This window comes from Hoplias malabaricus, chromosome 17 (genome assembly GCF_029633855.1).
Source record: "Hoplias malabaricus isolate fHopMal1 chromosome 17, fHopMal1.hap1, whole genome shotgun sequence".
Taxonomy (NCBI): Eukaryota; Metazoa; Chordata; class Actinopteri; order Characiformes; family Erythrinidae; genus Hoplias; species Hoplias malabaricus.
Genome location: NC_089816.1, coordinates 31,472,907 through 31,487,553, shown reverse-complemented (window position 1 = coordinate 31,487,553; position 14,647 = coordinate 31,472,907). Strand labels below are relative to the sequence as shown.

The 14,647-nt window shown below is 45.2% G+C and overlaps 1 protein-coding gene across 1 annotated transcript in view; it reads left to right on the top strand.

The window, feature by feature from the left end:
• The window catches only part of zgc:77158 (solute carrier family 45 member 3), a 31,720-nt gene that overhangs the window by 4,999 nt on the left and 12,074 nt on the right, over positions 1 to 14,647 (top strand). Inside the window, exon 2 of the mRNA XM_066649588.1 lies at positions 14,086 to 14,410. Coding sequence (XP_066505685.1) covers positions 14,263 to 14,410 — 148 coding nt within the window. The 5' untranslated portion in view covers positions 14,086 to 14,262. The remainder of the gene's footprint in view (positions 1 to 14,085; positions 14,411 to 14,647) is intronic.

Genomic DNA, 14,647 nt, shown 5'->3' with positions numbered 1-14,647 from the left:
CTGAGCTTATGTAAGTGTGAATAGTTTAGTTAACAGTGCCCTACTGTAAATTGTTACCCAGAAGTCTTTATAACGATGAGTTAAGTGGGTCATTTATGCTTTGGCCAAAACTATAAACAGCCTTTAGCAGAATATAGGAACCTGTTATTATGAAAGCTTTGTGAGTCACCAGCATTCGCTCCATAAGTAGGTGGACTGTGTGTCTTAATTCCTATTCTCATGGCTCTTTAAGCTCACTCCCATCTTGTACAAAATAGAATTTAGGAACGTGAATCACGCCTTTTTTTGTGTGTGTGTGTGTGTTTTCAAGGACACCCCGCTATGGGCAGCAGCAAATGCCACGCTGCAAAGCCAGTGTCTTGGCAAGAGATACTTCCACACAGTGAGTCTGATCAAAATTGGAGCCATTGCTGTCGTGGCACATGGAATAGGTCGAGGCAAGGAGAAACCAGACTAGGCTTGAGTCATTTTCCCAGGGCAACAGGGCCAGATGGTTTAAAGCACACACAAAGAACAGCTACATTGCCTAAAGGATCGGAGAAAAGCTTTCTAAGTAAACACTGATGCTTTGCTGAATAAACACTTTCTGTATGTGCCAGGAAGCTCAGCCTGAGCTTAAGAAGAAAAAGGGCAAGGGATGAAATAAAAGTTTATGATTGACTGTCCTTTTAAGCAGCGTGCTGTCTGCGGAGCAGTGAGAAATATGAGGGTGAGTGTGGGATTCACTTTCATGTTGTGAGCTGAAAGGGATGGAAGTGCATTATTTGAGGGCAATGGAGGACCTTTGATATCTGAGAAGCGGGGAACCCAGTGAAAGGATCAAGTCTGTGATTTAAGGAGGTATGAGTAGCTGTGATGGCTGTTTCAGCGCTGCTATTGTTCTGTCAAATCTGTTTCATGTACACACTGGATGGGGCAGAGTCTATGCTGTTGATTCAATGAGTGTGAATAAAGTTAAGGGTTTGCTTCAACCCTCAGAAGACGACAAGCACGTACACCTGCTGTGTTCGGAAGGTCAATGTCACGTTTTTTTGATTCAGAACTGCGTCCAGAATCCAGGGCGATATGGCCCTTAAATAATATCACAATGTTTCGGGGTGTTTTGGCGATAACAGTGTCCTTGGCGATATAAACAAAACTCTTACCATTTCTTACCATTTTTAAAAACTATGACGATGTTATCACGAACGATACGATACAGCCCTAGTTAACAGACTTTCTGTTCATGACATAAATATTTGCAAATTCACATCAGAGTTTTTTTTTATATATATATTAACTATATATTCATTCATTCATTCATTATCTGTAACCCTTATCCAGTTCAGGGTCGCGGTGGGTCCAGAGCCTACCTGGAATCATTGGGCGCAAGGCGGGAATACACCCTGGAGGGGGCGCCAGTCCTTCACAGGGCAACACACACACACACACACTTTTGAGTCGCCAATCCACCTGCAACGTGTGTTTTTGGACTGTGGGAGGAAACCGGAGCACCCGGAGGAAACCCACGCGGACACAGGGAGAACACACCACACTCCTCACAGACAGTCACCCGGAGGAAACCCACGCAGACACAGGAAGAACACACAACACTCCTCACAGACAGTCACCCGGAGCGGGAATCGAACCCACAACCTCCAGGCCCCTGGAGCTGTGTGAATGCGACACTAACTGCTGCACCACCGTGCCGCCCTTAACTGTATAATATTATATACTATACATTATTTCAGCATATCTTACATGAGCCTAGTTCTAGAAAGTTTAACTCTGTGAGTGGTCACACCGCAGTGGTATGGTGGTCAGGGTCTGGGTGGTGTAGTGTCAATTTCGCATGCAAATGCAACGACAGGGCAGTGAAAACTCCTGACTGATTGCTACTGCCCCATGTTTCCAAATTGTTCTGCTCATTTCATGGACTTTTCCATTCGGGAAATGGCTGGATGGCTGCTTAGGGCTTGGGTTCTTCTGGCACTATACTTCATTGCACCCCAATAAACCAATTACCAGGTCACACACATGCGCACATAGCCAACACTGTTCAAATGGGTTTTCCACTGAGCTCTGAACAGTGGTGCTGAGTCAATTCTCCCACAGGTGATTAAATTCTGTTCTTTAGTGTGTGAGATGACATCATGTGTTTTTAGACTGCTTTTCTACAGGAGGAGGAGGCCCGTTTAGAGTCCTGGTTGTTTTTGTCACGCATGCGGATGCTCAGTTGCGTCTGACAGGCACTTCACAAGCTGTGTGGTATTCCAGCTAAAAACCTGAGACATGTTAATGATGTGGGCTGGAATAAAAAAATGGAGGGCTTGCAATTTGCAAATCCACATCAGTTAAAAAGTGTGGATGACCGCCTCAATTTATAGGGGACACATTTACCCCTTTTGCACAAGTGAACATTGTACTGGTGTCTTAATGAAACATCTGTGACCTGCTTTGTTCAAAATACCACAAAGTTCAAGCACCACAGCATTGTTCTCCCCCTGTCTGAGCATCCCTGTATAGAAAGGCCGGTTTCAGCGCCTGTTCCTTTAAATGATAATGAGCCGCTCGCTGTTCACCCCGACCCCGAGCGCACAGCAGTGAGGAGCGAGGAGCAGGAGCTCTGGTTTCCAGCCATTTTCGCTCAGTTCTCTTTCTTCTCCGTTAGCATTTTCTTTGTTTATACTTGTACTTTACATTTATTTCCCTGCACTTGTGTATGTTTAGCTCCATTGAGCCTAGTGCTTGTGCCCTCACGTAAACATTTAAGTAATACTACTTTACTTTTCTCAGCTGTCATTATTTATAAATGTTTTATGAATCTGAACCCAAAAAGATGGTTGTTCCTGTTGGCTGATCCAGTTGCCAGGATGTTGGCTCCATATTCTTGGAATACAGCCATGTGTTTTGTGTTATTTTGTGTTACTAGTGTTGTACGTAATGTTAGAACAGTGGCCTATTTAGTTTCCCACCAGCTGTGAGCGAGGTGTTAATCACCCCGACCCGAGGCAGTAGAGGCAGCTGTTCTGACCAGACCCTAGCCTCTGTCTCCAGACTGATGTGTGGCCCATGATACCTGATGTTCTGGTCTCACCTTACACTCACAGCTGGGCACTACACATTCCCCTGTATTCCTATAACAGGCGGTGAAGCGGTGAAGCTCTGATGTTAATGTTAATTATAGTAAGCGTCTAAATTGACCCTGCAGTTAAAAGCAGAGGCACTGTCATTATGTTTCTAGCTGCTTGGGCTGGGTGGACCTCTCTGTCCCAGACATTATATGGTTAGTGCCGTCTGTGTTGCTAAAAATTTCATCATTATCTTTCTCATTTACTCTGGTCCAGACTTGCAGATAATCAACTAAATTATTGCTGGAATAAATGCATGTTTAATTTGCCCCTTGATGAAGCCGAAATAAGGAATTGGAGAACATCTCCTTAAATGGACACCATAGGGTCTTTAGAATGCGGTCATGTATAGAGCTGGGCGATATGACCCAAAATGTTGATCAGTCTTGATTCATTCATTATCTGTAACCCTTATCCAATTCAGGGTCACAGTGGGTCCAGAGCCTACCTGGAATCATTGGGCGCAAGGCGGGAATACACCCTGGAGGGGGCGCCAATCCTTCACAGGGCAACACACACACACATTCACTCACACACTCACACCTACGGACACTTTAGAATCGCCAATCCACCTACCAACGTGTGTTTTTGGATCGTGGGAGTAAACCGGAGCACCCGGAGGAAACCCACACAGACACAGGGAGAACACACCAACTCCTCACAGACAGTCACCCGGAGGAAACCCACACAGACACAGGGAGAACACACCAACTCCTCACAGACAGTCACCCGGAGGAAACCCACGCAGACACAGAGAGAACACACCAACTCCTCACAGACAGTCACCAGGAGGAAACACACACAGACACAGGGAGAACACACCACACTCCTCACAGACAGTCACCAGGAGGAAACACACACAGACACAGAGAGAACTGTGTCATGAAAGAGTAAAAAGGTAGATTAAGAAGATTTTAAAAATAATAAATTAATAAACACTCCCAAGGGCTGAACTGTAAACATACTACACTTAACTCATTAGAAGGCTTGGATCAGTGGAAGTTTCTCACCTTCATTCATTCATTCATTGTCTGTAAGTGTGTATTCAGTTCAGGGTCACGGTGAATGGGGAATGGTGTTGTAAACATATACTTTTTCAACCCAGTTGTTTATTCTGTTGGGTTCAAAGCATGCGTTTCATTATCGCAACATAACATTGTTTTGATGAAATGATTAATTATTTATTCCATAATCATTTGGTTCATCAACACAGCAGAGTTTTTAAAATCAGGGAATCCATAACAAACAACACAAACAGTTGTTTACGTTTTCTTTTAGAAAATGCTGAGAAATAACTGAGCGAGCCTGCTCTAAAAGCAGGTGGTCTTGGCTGTTCACCTGAGCAGAGCGTGGTGGGAAAGGTCCGTGTCCACATTGACCTGGCCTTGGGCTGCAGAAATATGAGACTGTTTAAAAGTGAGGCCTCTGTGTTCTCCAGGTCACTCCGGCCACATCCCTGTTCACTTATCAGATTAGAAGCGGGAGTGGAGGGTGAGGGGGGGCGGTTGTGGACTGTGTGTGTTTCATTGTGTGTGAAACTACTGTATTTGGAGCCAAAGCTCACAAGTTGTTTCACACAAAGAATTATGGTTTTTGTTTGTTTTGGGTTTTAGTTGTGGCCAGTTCCACCCATTAGCCTCATGTCCGCCATCACATTACGCAACATCACATCCTTTGATGTCATAATACATCTCCGCATGCTCAGATCAGAGCACTAACTGTCCAAGCACAGAGACGTCTGCGTTGGTTTGCACTGGGCTGAGTGCGAAGGGGGGAAAAGTGCAGACCTCAAGTGAAAAAGGGGTAGGAATTTTAAATTGGTTTTGGATGGACTGATGTGTGTTGGGATAAAAAATAAGAAAAAGTCTGTCTTAATGAGGGAGACTCTATTCTCTGGAACAAGAAGGAGAATCGGGGGAGGGGAGAGGTGGGGGTCAAAGAAAGGAGAGCAGGAGTAATCAGGAATAAGAGCAAGAGGTATCCTGGATGGAGAGAAGAAAGTAAGTTCAGAGAGAGAGAGAGAAATCAGGGAAGACGTATAGGGAAACAGAAGGAGGAAAGAGACATCAGGGAGAGCAAGAGGACAGGAAAAGACAGAGAGTTGGGGAGGAGGGGATGGACTGTGCTTAAGAGCAGATTGTCACATTCAGAGGACGTGGTTGGGGGGTGAGTGTGGTTCAGAAGACTCAGTCACTGCGAGGGATAAAAACGGCTTTTGAAGCTAAACTGGTAAGATTTGTCTCTCTTCGCTGTGTCCATTTACTCACTCACGTTTCCACCGCTGTGCTGCGTTCCGTCACACACTGTCCAGTGCTGTGAAGCTGTGTTTTGAATATGAAGCAGTGATAAAGTTTTAATCTGACTGCTTTGAACAGGACTCTAGTGTCTCAGGAATGATAGCGTCCAGTGGCAGTTAGCCTTGATAGGTTTTTGTGTCTCATGAAATTGTCGAGTTAAAGATTAGCTTCAGGGCAGGGCCACTTGGACCTAGGGGTCCACTGAGCTGTTCTACTAGACCCTGGTTTTATAAACAGATCAGCAATGGTCAGTTTACTTTAGATACGGTTTGATTTGGCTCAGGAAAGTGTCGTTTTTATTAATATCAAAGGCGTTAAAAATGTCCCTGACCAACATTTAAAAGAATTGAAAATCAACTCAGTACAGTTGTCTTCTAGTCTGTTAAACTCTGAGAGGCAGGTTCCTCCCCCCTGTGACCAGCAGCAATCTGGCTTTCTCTCCTTTTTGACCTGATAAGTGTCTTTTGGTATCGCATGTCTGTAGTAGAACCGAGGGCTCGTCTCCTGGGATGTCTGCGAAGCCTCAGGCCAAACGGTCCTGAAGGATCGAGTTGCTGCACCTGAATCTGATAGCAGAGGGATGGGGAGGTCTTTTTAGCCAGAGCGGGAAGTATCTAAGGAAGGATATTTGCATATTTTTTGCATTGTTGTAAAATGTTGATTAAATCACATATAGGGTTGCCTTATCTTATTTTAATTGCTTTTTATGTTTTAGATTTAGAAAATGTATTCTTCTGGTGTCTTCCGTCAAAGAGAATTCGTTTATTTATTCCCGTGCCAAAGAAGAGCAAGGAAAACGATTTTGTAAAATAATTGTAAATAATTAAAAAAAAAAACAAATAATGAAAAAAATGTTTTTTTTTCAAATACACATTGTTAAACAATTGAAGTCCTTGGGCAAGACTCCTAATGCTACAGCCACGTCATGTGACTGGATTGTTTACTCTGGAGGAGTGTCTGTCAAATAATATGTATGTTATAAATGTTTATCTACCTAAGAATATCTATTAAACAGGACTTAACCACAAGTTGTCCAGCATTCCCCACATGGATACAGCGATGCTCAGTGTACAATGTGGTCTGAATGTATTTGTTTCCTGTTTGTGAAGCCAACAATCTAGTTGCTAGGAAATGCAAAACTCTTTTGACCAATAACCAGCCCTCAATTTATTTTATATTATGTTTATATCATTCATTCATTCATTATCTGTAAGCGCTTATCCAGTTCAGGGTCGCGGTGGGTCCAGAGCCTACCTGGAATCATTGGGCGCAAGGTGGGAATACACCCTGGAGGGGGCGCCAGTTCTTCACATGGCAACACACACAGTCACACATTCACTCACACACTCACACCTACGGACACTTTTGAGTCACCAATCCACCTGCAACGTGTGTTTTTGGACTGTGGGAGGAAACCGGAGCACCCGGAGGAAACCCACGCAGACACAGGGAGAACACACCACACTCCTCACAGACAGTCACCCGGAGGAAACCCACGCAGACACAGGGAGAACACACCACACTCCTCACAGACAGTCACCTGGAGGAAACCCACGCAGACACAGGGAGAACACACCACACTCCTCACAGACAGTCACCCGGAGGAAACCCACGCAGACACAGGGAGAACACACCACACTCCTCACAGACAGTCACCCGGAGCGGGAATCGAACCCACAACCTCCAGGCCCCTGGAGCTGTGTGACTGTGACACCTACCTGCTGCGCCACCGTGCCGCCCTGTTTATATTATATTTTAAAATATATATTTATTATAAGTGCCAGTATACAGGTGCATCTCAATAAATTATAGATTCAATACAAACAGAGTGATCTATTTCAAGTGTTTATTTCTTTTAATGTTGGTGATTATGGCTTACAGCCAATGGAAACCCACAAGTATGGCGATACATCACACTGTAATGAATCTATATAACATGAGTTTCACATTTTGAATTGAATTACTGAAATAAATGAACTGTTATTCTAATCTACTGAGATGCACCTGTACGAGAGTCTTCACATAAGTTGCATTACGGTAGATCTAGCTGTCACAGCGCTGTCTGAGAGTGTGAGGTGATGTTGTCAGGCTGTAGTCGCGTGACCTTGCTGAGGAGATGTGCAACAGAGATCTGGCTTTAGTGTTGTCCCTGTAGACATAGGACATCTCAGTGTGTTTGGAGCCTTGATTTTTCATTTTAAAAGTGGTTCTTTAAAGAGCAATCCTAGGAAACTAAAATGGGTCCACCTTTGGTAGGATGGTTTGAAAGAATCTGTTCTGGCTTTAAGAAGTGGTATTTAATGTTGTGGTCAAGTCTTCTTTGCTAAAAAATGAACAGAGTCAGACATTCTTGTGGCATATAAGACAGCTGAAACCAAGTGTAGGAGTGGCCAACTCCCTGCAGAAGGAGGAATTTGCTTGTCTTACGAATTTCCATTAAGCCACCATCATCATTGGAGCCACTTTAAAGGTACTTACGTTTTTTGTGGTTCTGATGTAATGGCAGAACTCTTCAGTCCCTTGCTTCTGCAGGAGACTTTCCAGAGGCTTGAACGTTGTTTCTACATGCCCCCAATGTTAATAATACCTTAATTGAAAGGGCTTGATTCCTAAGTATATCAGATTACTAACACAGACTCGATATACACAAAGCCTTTTTTGTATGGTGATAATGCCCTTCAGAGCCATTTTAGCTTATCTGGGGTGATGGTGCTGGGTGTTGAATAGGTCTGGATATATGGCATTGAGGAGGGGGTAGAGCAATATTGTCAAAAGAACCCTGTCCACCCCCTCCTTCCCCCCCTGCTCAGACCACATCAGCCACACTTGTGCAAGAACTCTCTAAACGTGCAGAGGATATTCAGCAGTGATCAGTAGACCTGTCTACAGTACACTCTAGGTCCTGCAGCAGTGGATGGAAAAAGACCTGAAGTGGAGGTATGTGGGTTTCCCTAGCACTTGCATTCAATGCTTTGGTCTCTAGGATTTATTCCACCATGCACCAGGCATGGGTTTTACATGGGTTAGTCAAACATGCCTCCATCATACCACACCTGTCTCTTCACCCCAACTGTGATTCAACAGTGTAGAGCTTATGGATGGAAAATATCGTGGACTAGGTGGGGTAACTGCTTGGGCCCCTTGGCATTTCAAAATTGTGTGTAGGTCTTGCTCTTGTGACTAACTGAACTCACAAAGGATTTGGAAATTAGTTGAATGAGGTGTCTTTAGTGCTTATAATGTATGCTTTCTACTCAGGTTTTCATGTTTACATTTATTCTGATATTTTTTAGTCACTGGATGTGTGGATGTGTTACAGTCCTCATTGTCAGATATGTTTCATAGCACATATATATTGTTCTTAAAGGAACACTAGGCAAGATTTGCTCCTATGCTCCCCCTAGAGTTGCAGAATGTAATTCACGTCTGCAGCACTGTCCAGAAATCAAAGGGAGAGGGGAACGGAGGGGTGGTTTCCACCCTTACTCTATAAATGACATGCCTGGAGTAGAATCAACAGAGGTGGTATTCTCTTAAAATACCATTCTCACTGGTATTTTAGCATTAATTTAGCGGGGGTTTAACCTGCTTAATTGAGCTTCTAATCACCATCTTGTTTTGAGACATTCCCATCACTGTGATTGGTCCATGTGTCACATTTTCACCGCACAGAGACTTTAGTTCTGTTCTTTTTAAATATATTTATGACTGTCTTTGACCGATTGTTGTTTGAGTTACATTGCCAGTGAAAGCTTTGAGAGGGAGGCCCGTATACACGCCCTTAGAGTTTACAGAGTTTAAACTGAGAACAACGCTAAACCACACAGAATCCAAAGCGCTGGACACACTTCCTGCTCCAGACTAATGTTTGTTGGAGTGTAGTCATTCATTATAGATGCCATAAAGACTGGAGAGAGGAAGATGGTCTCAGATCCAGCTCTTTTGTTAAATCATGAACATTCAAAAGCAGATGAATTCCAGGGAAATAAGCAGTTGGAGGCTGGTCATTTTCAAGGTTCTCTCAAATAAAAAAGAAAAACAACAGATCATTGGGGCCAACCTTGGAACAGAGTATGTTGTGAGTGGGGTGATGGCAGCAGTGTGGTCACCAAGCAGTGTGGGACTTGGCTGGATCCCCTGATGAGGTCTTTTCAGGGATGGAGCGGTGGGTTTGGGGTGTGAAACGGCTGTGGTGAGCTCCCCGCCGGTTCTTGACTGAGGAGCTCTATAAGGGGGCATCTACTTTGTGCGGTGTGTATTGTGTATTAGTAGTGCCTCAGTAGATGAGATAATTTAACATTGCACACTTGCATGGCATTCATTATTTCAGTTACCAGGCGTTTTCATCTCGCTTCGAGGGAAACCCATGGATTTCTGGAGGTAAGAATGTACTGACAGTCAGAGTAGATTCCTCATTAACTTCAGACAATAATCCATTGTAGTCTGGGGTGTCATTATTCACAAAACTCATTTACATTTACTACATTCGACAGTGGCTAACATGATTAAAATTGTAAGTCACAATGGACAAGAGCATGTGCCAGATGTCGTAAATGCCAAAGCACATGGATCCAGTTCAGTTTCCGTTCACAAACGTAATTTGAAACTTTTCACCAACAGCTTGTCCATGGGAATGTCAAGATAAAGAAGCTCCAGAAAGAGCACAGAGCCTCAAACAAAGCTTTATTGTTCAGTGTATTTGTATCGGTCGGTTACAGCACGAGGCAGATTAGCTACATTTCTCAGCTGTTCACAAGCTCAGTTGGACACTTGGCAACATTTACTCACAGGTGTATCATATCTCACTCTATTCTGACCCTGCTGTAAACAGTGAGTTCCCATCAAAACTAGTAGAAACGTGTTCCAGTTCACTGACATGATTCTTCTTCAGGCTTGCAATTGGGCAAAACCTCTCAGACTTCTTAACGAAGATCACACAAACGTTCTCTCTCCCTACGAGACCAGATGGGACACATTGGTAGATGAATTTCACACCAAATATGAATTTAGCACCTGGTTGTTTTTCTTTCCTCCTGGAAGGCGGCTGCTCAGAGTGTTCTCTCGTGTTCCTCAGGCTCAGATGGTGAAGTGGCAGCAGGCTTGAGGCTTAGGAGCCAAAGAGATCTAGAGATGCAGATAGAGGCCAGAACACAGTGCCGGTTCGCAGGATGCCCCTTCTGAACCTGGCCACAATTGCTGAGCTCGAGCTGATTGGAGAGACCATATGAAGCAGATCTGAGGCAGTGGAGAATCTGGTTTATATTCATGCTGATGTAATGCAGACTATTGGAGTCACAGAAGGTCTTGATGTTTTTTTTGATGTTGTGGTTAGAACAATAGCAAGCCTTTTGCCCCTCTATAAGTGGTCAGAATATAGACGAGGGAGAAACCGTTCAGAATTCAGCTGATTGCGCTTCTTGACATCGAGAGGTTGCCTTTTTCTTGATTGATTTGTTATGCCCAGGAGGCTTGTGGGAGGAAGTGCTCTTTGAAGTGGGGGTTTTGTTTGGTGCTGTGTTTCAGTGAGCAGCGAATTAAAGACAGCATTTGTGGACGTGTGGATGAGGACACCAGGCTGTGGCTGGAGGAGAGGGTGTGTAGGTAAATATGGGTCAGGTGTAGATTACAATAGGCAAAAGATGTGGTTCTGATGATGGTGTAACGACATACTAGCATAGTTTACACTCATATGTCAGTCATGGACAGTAACTAATGGTCGTACCATGTGGTTTATGGATTGTGGGTGGAAAACACCAAACTTCTCAACAAAAGTTTTATAATTAAGTAATTAACTTATTCATTTCCGTACAAGGTGTTTTTGAGCCTACCTGGAAATCACTGGGCAAAAGCTGGAAGACACCAAGCGCCAGTCCATCACAGGGCATTACATACACACATGTAGCCTTTCCATGCACCAGCATTTGTTTTTGGACTGAAAGAAACCCGTAAAGTCACAGGGAGAACACAGCAAACTCGTCACAGACACTGACCTGAAGTTGGGTTTAGACATACAACCCCAGGAAACACCCACATGATATTGTAATTATATATATTTTTTATGTTTAATTATTCATTCATTCGTTATCTATAAGAGCTTATCCAGCTCAAGGTCGCGGTGGGTCCGGAACCTACCTGGAATCATTGGGCGAGAGGTGGGAATACACCCTGGAGGGGGTGCCAGTCCTTCACAGGGCAACACACACACTCACACCTACGGACACTTTTGAGTCGCCAATCTGCCTACCAATGAGTGTTTTTGGACCATGGTGAGGAAACCCAGAGCACCCGGAGGAAACCTACGCAGACACAGGGAGAACACACCACACTCCTCACAGACAATCACCTGGAGGAAACCCATGCAGACACAGGGAGAACACACCACACTCCTCACAGACAGTTACCCGGAGGAAACCCAGGCAGACACAGGGAGAACACACCACACTCCTCACAGACAGTTACCGGAGGAAACCCAGGCAGACACAGGGAGAACACACCACACTCCTCACAGACAGTCACACTGAGGAAACCCACGCAGACACAGGGAGAACACACCACACTCCTCACAGACAGTCACCCGGAGGAAACCCACGCAGACACAGGGAGAACACACCACACTCCTCACAGACAGTTACCCGGAGGAAACCCACGCAGACACAGGGAGAACACACCACACTCCTCACAGACAGTCACCCAGACCGGGAGCTGTGTGACTGCGACACTACCTATTTGGAGCCGACACAAAGGAACAAACAGTGCCACAATTAAAGAAGGACACAAAGTGTCGCTGATGCCAAGTGCTTTAGACTCTTATTGCCACTTCTTGAAATTGATTTTGAAAGCAAGAAAAATTCTCAAGTGTAAATATTGGAGTGATTTTTGGCAAGGCTCAAATTGTGACAGCCTTAATTTTTGGGCCAGAGCATATCCAACTAGGGCAGGTCTTGTTGGTTGAGACTCAGTAATTAACAGAGGAAGTGAAGGCTAGACCAAAGAACTACTATAGTGCACACTGCTGGTTGTGAGGGAAAGATGTCCATGGTCCATGAGGAACCCTTCGCTCCCTCACACATGAATGATGCTTGGATGGCGGTAGTCCTTCCTTAGAACACTGTTGGTAGGAACTTAGACCCTGCCTGTTGGAGAACTCCCCTGATGTGGTTGTATTTTGGAGGTGCTTTGATCAAACACTCATGAAAATTTTATCACAGTTTGGCCTCTCAGATCCTCTCCGATTTCTCTCAGATCCTTACTCTTGCCCAATTTTTCCTGCTTCCATTGACTTGCTTCCAAATCCATCCCACCAACTCAGAGGTGGCATTGTGAGAAGATAATCAGTGTTATTTAATTCACATGTCAGTGGTTTTAATTTTGACGCTGATTGGTCTACATTGTTCAGTATCATTAAATCACAGCGTTGAGGAGTGAAGGCAGTGTGTATGTGATATTTTTGCTTCTTGCAAAATTTCCAACCAAGTCTTGGCACGACTGCGGGAAGTGTTAAGAGTCTTGACTCATTAAGAGTTCTTTTTCACCAACAATGGCTGCTAATTAGAGGCAGCAGGGCTCGGTGAGGAGGCTCTCGACATGGCAGGCTCTAATCAGCCCTGAGGGAATAAGCTTGTGACAGAGGGAGTGGGAGAAAGAGGATGACCTGGCTGTAGCCTGGGGTGAGGCGCGGGGTGCTCAAAGCCCCTGAGGAATGTACCCTGCTCCGTCCATCACTCTCGCGAGTCACAAACACTCAGAACTCCCGCAAAGCAGCCAGCAGAGACCAAACGGACCCCAGAGCACAAATGAATCACCATCTCGCTTTCAGTCTGTCTGTAAGTCTGTAAGCCGGCGACTGTGAGGCGGAATGTTTGACGTGGGCTTTCTTTAGCAGGTGTTTTAAATGTAGATTTTGAATTCTGAATGACTGAGGCCTGAGGCTGTCTCACAGTGCTAGGTTTAGTTTCACGTTGGCTGGGGAACAGATTTTTCAGAATCTCTTCTTATTTGACTTGTTTGATATAAAATGGTGCATGGAAACATCCAGTCACACTATGTTTATTAGTGGTACATCTGAACTTATATTGTAAGTAGGAAACTTTGCCTGATGCATGATCAGATGCCTTTGCGCAAGCACACTTCTCTGTAATTGATCCCTCTGTAGGGCGGCACAGTGGCGCAGCAGGTAGGTGTCGTAGTCACACAGCTCCAGGGACCTGGAGGTTGTGGGTTCGATTCCCGCTCCGGGTGACTGTCTGTGAGGAGTGTGGTGTGTTCTCCCTGTGTCTGTGTGGGTTTCCTCCGGGTGACTGTCTGTGAGGAGTGTGGTGTGTTTTCCCTGTGTCTGCGTGGGTTTCCTCCGGGTGACTGTCTGTGAGGAGTGTGGTGTGTTCTCCCTGTGTCTGTGTGGGTTTCCTCCAGGTGCTCCGGTTTCCTCCCACAGTCCAAAAACACGTTGGTAGGTGGATTGGCGATTCTAAAGTGTCCGTGAATGTGTGTGTGTGTTGCTCTGTGAAGGACTGGCGCCCCCTCCAGGGTGTGGTTCACAAGTTATTTGTTCTGAATTGTGGTCCTTATGGGCGTTTATGGAGTACAAAATATCTGCATTGATTGCTTTAAATGGTCTTCTTCATGTGCACATTGCCCTGTTCCTGTTTAAACCCCACCCCCTGTGTTTTGCTTTCTTCCAGCTCCAGAATGCTGAGGACAGGATGGATGCTCTGAGTTATCTGACGTTGCTGCGAGCCTGTGCTCCTCCAGCTCTCTTTCACCCTCCACGCCCTCATTCCTGGGGCTCTGGCTTCACAGCGTCAGGCTCCTGGCAGATAGACTAGAGCCGGCAAAAGGCAACTCCTCCCTGTGGAAGTATGCCTGGATGGAGGTCCCACTGGCATCTGGTGCTACTCAACCTGCTTACCTGTGGCCTGGAGATCTGCGTGGCGGCCGGCATCACCTACGTGCCTCCGCTGCTGCTGGAGGCTGGTGTGGAGGAGAAGTACATGACCATGGTCCTGGGTGAGTTTGAGTCTTCAGCTTGGCTTTTTAACTGTAACAGCAATGTTCACCAACCATCCTCCTGTACATCAGCCAGAAGTTTGGTTACATCTGCTGAAGCTGAACAGGTAACTAGATCTACAAGACATAGGGAGTGTTGTGTATGTTTGGTTGCATCAGATCTGTGTTGAATGGAGAAGTGGTTGTTGGGTAAGAGCAGGCAGCAGAGGCTCACAGAGGCCATGATGTGCACACATG